We start from the raw sequence: 3,623 nt of genomic DNA, 5'->3' as shown, positions 1-3,623 counted from the left end.
GGCTTGTCTCTGACCAAGGCAGAACCTGTCACTCTGCCTCCCACGAGCACGCGGCTCGGCGACCTTTCTGCAGGCGGGCAAGTTTCTGCAGCTTCCACGTCCTCAATTCCTACTGCTGTTACAGACAGCAGCGTTGTTGCAACGAGCCTCCCAAACCCTGTGCTTCCAGCAGTGTCTGACCAGTTTAAAGCAAAGTTTCCATTTGGTGGTCTGCTAGACTCTATGCAAACGTCAGAAACCTCAAAGCTCCAACAGCTAGTGGAGAACATTGATAAGAAGATGACAGATCCAAATCAATGCGTCATTTGTCACCGCGTGCTTAGTTGTCAGAGCGCTCTCAAGATGCATTACAGAACACATACTGGAGAAAGACCATTTAAATGCAAAATTTGTGGACGTGCCTTTACTACGAAAGGCAATCTGAAAACACATTTTGGAGTTCATCGAGCGAAGCCACCACTTAGGGTACAGCACTCGTGTCCCATTTGTCAGAAGAAATTTACCAATGCGGTTGTTCTTCAGCAGCACATTCGTATGCACATGGGCGGGCAAATTCCAAACACACCACTGCCAGAGGGCTTCCAGGACGCCATGGACTCAGAGCTTTCCTACGACGAGAAGAACGTTGACACACTGAGCAACTTCGATGATGACATTGATGAAAATTCTATGGAAGAGGACCCCGAGCTAAAGGACACAGCCAGCGACTCATCCAAACCCCTTATCTCGTACTCTGGGTCATGTCCTTCTTCGCCACCTTCTGTGATCTCCAGTATTGCTGCTTTGGAGAATCAAATGAAAATGATTGATTCTGTCATGAACTGTCAGCAGCTGACCAGTTTAAAATCCATAGAAAATGGATCAGGGGAAAGTGACCATTTGAGCAACGACTCCTCATCAGCCGTGGGTGATCTCGAAAGCCAGAGTGCAGGCAGCCCTGCAATGTCAGAGTCTTCTTCCTCCATGCAAGCTTTGTCTCCTGTAAATAGCAATAGTGAAAGCTTCAGATCAAAGTCCCCAGGTCTCAGTAACCAGGAAGAGCCACAAGAAATACAATTAAAGACAGAAAAACCTGACAGTCCCCCGCCCGCAACTGAAAATGGAGGCGCATTAGATCTGACATCCACGAACCCGGGAAGACCAGTCATCAAAGAGGAGGCTCCTTTTAGCCTGCTGTTCCTGAACAGAGAACGTGGTAAGTTTAAAAGTACTGTTTGTAATATCTGTGGCAAGCCTTTTGCTTGTAAGAGTGCATTGGAAATTCACTACCGCAGCCATACTAAAGAACGTCCATTTGTTTGTACAGTCTGCAGTCGTGGGTGTTCCACTATGGGTAATTTAAAACAGCACTTACTGACGCACAAATTAAAAGAGCTGCCTTCTCAGTTATTTGAACCCAACTTTACTCTAGGTCCCAGCCAAAGTACTCCTAGCCTGGTCACCAGTACAGCACCTACCATGATCAAAATGGAAGTGAATGGTCACAGCAAGCCGATCTCTTTGGGTGAGGTTCCCTCGCTTCCAGCTGGAATCCAGGTTCCTGCTGCACCACAGACAGTGATGAGTCCAGGGATCACCCCTATGCTGGCACCCCCCCCTCGCCGGACTCCCAAGCAGCACAACTGTCAGTCGTGCGGGAAGACCTTCTCCTCAGCAAGTGCACTGCAGATACACGAGCGCACCCATACTGGTGAAAAACCGTTTGGTTGCACAATCTGTGGTAGAGCTTTTACCACAAAGGGGAATCTGAAGGTAAGAGGCCAAATAAAACTGTAAAGGCTTGGGGGGGGTTGAAGGCACTGTGCTTGAACTCAGCAGGTTTTAGTGCGAAGCGTTTGTCCCAAAGGCAGAAGAGAAGGGAGCTTCCACGAACGCTTGCTGTACAGTGATGGTTCTTAGGCTTCCGTTGTGTTGAAGATAGGGACCAAGAAGTGGCTGTGCCATGATATGAACTTCCAAATTGTGTCTGGGTGTCTGTGCACACACACATTGTAGTTCTCCTGACAGGCGTGATGGCACACGCAGTCGGGTGATGTACGTGTTCTGGCAGTTCTCGTGGACCGTCGGTGCAAAATAACCCTGCTATGAACCAGACGTGCCGAGCTTGCTCCGAGCTCATCGGGTGCCTCTCCCGTTCCCATTTGCCGCTCTGCTTTGCAGTCATTGCAGACTAGAAAGCTGTTCCCCACTGATTTACAGGGGGTTGCTACAGGACTGGTGCTTCTTATTCCTGCAGACTGGTTCACCATCAGGACACAGCCTGCGGAATAAATTTGTAAATGTCCTCTTTAGAAATATTAAATTTAGCAAAATAATCAATGCCTCTGACATGAGATAAAATACTGTGAATATAGACGAGATGTAAGAAGGCGAAGGGCAGAAAAAGCCCGCCTGTCTCCCAGTACAAGTAATGCCCTTGTTAATCTTCAGCATGTGAGGACTTCCAGCCTGCATGTGAAATTGTCTGACCTAAGAGGGTGTGAACTTTTTATTCTTGCGGCGCCGCGTTTGTTTTCACTGAGGAGAAACAAATGCACACTGAAAAATTACTGCGGAGCTGGGCTTTCTTTGTATAGGTTGACCAAGCCTTAGAACTGTGTCTTAACTGGAAATGATTTGTTCTCCATGCGAATTAAAAGGCGTTTTTTTTTAAAAAAAGCAAGCGATACTGTAAGCGACAGCATTTCAGGCCAGCAGCCTCACCAGAACACGCTAACTTGGGGGTGCTTCTTGTCCCCGTTTGCTCCGCAGGTTCACATGGGAACCCACATGTGGAATAATGCCCCCGCACGCCGTGGCCGCCGCCTCTCCGTGGAAAACCCCATGGCTCTGCTCGGTGGCGACGCGCTCAAGTTCTCCGAGATGTTCCAGAAGGATTTGGCAGCTCGGGCCATGAACGTTGACCCCAATTTTTGGAACCAATATGCCGCAGCTATCACTAACGGACTTGCCATGAAGAACAATGAGATTTCTGTCATACAGAACGGAGGCATTCCCCAGCTCCCAGTAAGTCTCGGTGGAGGCGCCATCCCGCCTCTGAGTAACCTTACCGGTGGCATGGACAAAGCTCGCACAGGCAGCAGCCCTCCCATTGTCGGTCTGGACAAAGCAAGTTCTGAAACGGGAGCCAGTCGGCCATTCACCAGATTTATTGAGGATAATAAAGAGATTGGCATAAATTAAAAGCATTCATTCTGAATAACTGTTGGACTGCACTCGACACACCACTTGTCCCGCTCCGTGTACAGCTTTTGAAGCTAAGCATTAGTTTCCTGACCTAAACGCATAGATTCCCCTTAAAGTTTTACCCATAGCAGAAACACATAACTTTGTGGCTGCTGAAAAGTTGTCTTGCAAGATCTGCATGGTACTTCTTTCAACAGTGAGTTTGACTGTTACTGAGAACCTTGAAACCTTTTAATTTAACAAAAAACAAACCATGGGATAACGTCATTAGAACCAGAGAGAGGCTAGTCTGCATCCACTGTGCTTCTCACCAAACTTACCGTCAGCCGCGGAACGGGGCTTCAGTACGGCGTCCCGTCACACCGATTCGCTGGTTTTGTTCTGATTAGTTAGCGACTTGGACTCTGTTTTTAGGAATCTTAATCTTAAATAAGTGA

At 48.1% G+C, this 3,623-nt stretch overlaps 1 protein-coding gene across 1 annotated transcript in view; it reads left to right on the top strand.

Moving 5' to 3' along the window:
* Window positions 1-3,183, top strand: part of SALL3 (spalt-like transcription factor 3) — a 13,890-nt gene extending 10,707 nt beyond the window's left edge. Inside the window, exons 3-5 of the mRNA XM_010133488.1 lie at window positions 5-1,195; window positions 1,412-1,752; window positions 2,752-3,183. Coding sequence (XP_010131790.1) covers window positions 5-1,195; window positions 1,412-1,752; window positions 2,752-3,183 — 1,964 coding nt within the window. The remainder of the gene's footprint in view (window positions 1-4; window positions 1,196-1,411; window positions 1,753-2,751) is intronic.
* The last annotated feature ends 440 nt before the right edge of the window (window positions 3,184-3,623 follow it).

The sequence above is a fragment of the Buceros rhinoceros genome, unplaced genomic scaffold (genome assembly GCF_000710305.1).
Source record: "Buceros rhinoceros silvestris isolate BGI_N320 unplaced genomic scaffold, ASM71030v1 scaffold31773, whole genome shotgun sequence".
Lineage (NCBI taxonomy): Eukaryota > Metazoa > Chordata > Aves > Bucerotiformes > Bucerotidae > Buceros > Buceros rhinoceros.
Note: the sequence above shows the minus strand (reverse complement) of the source record. Positions and strands in the feature narration are given on the sequence as shown.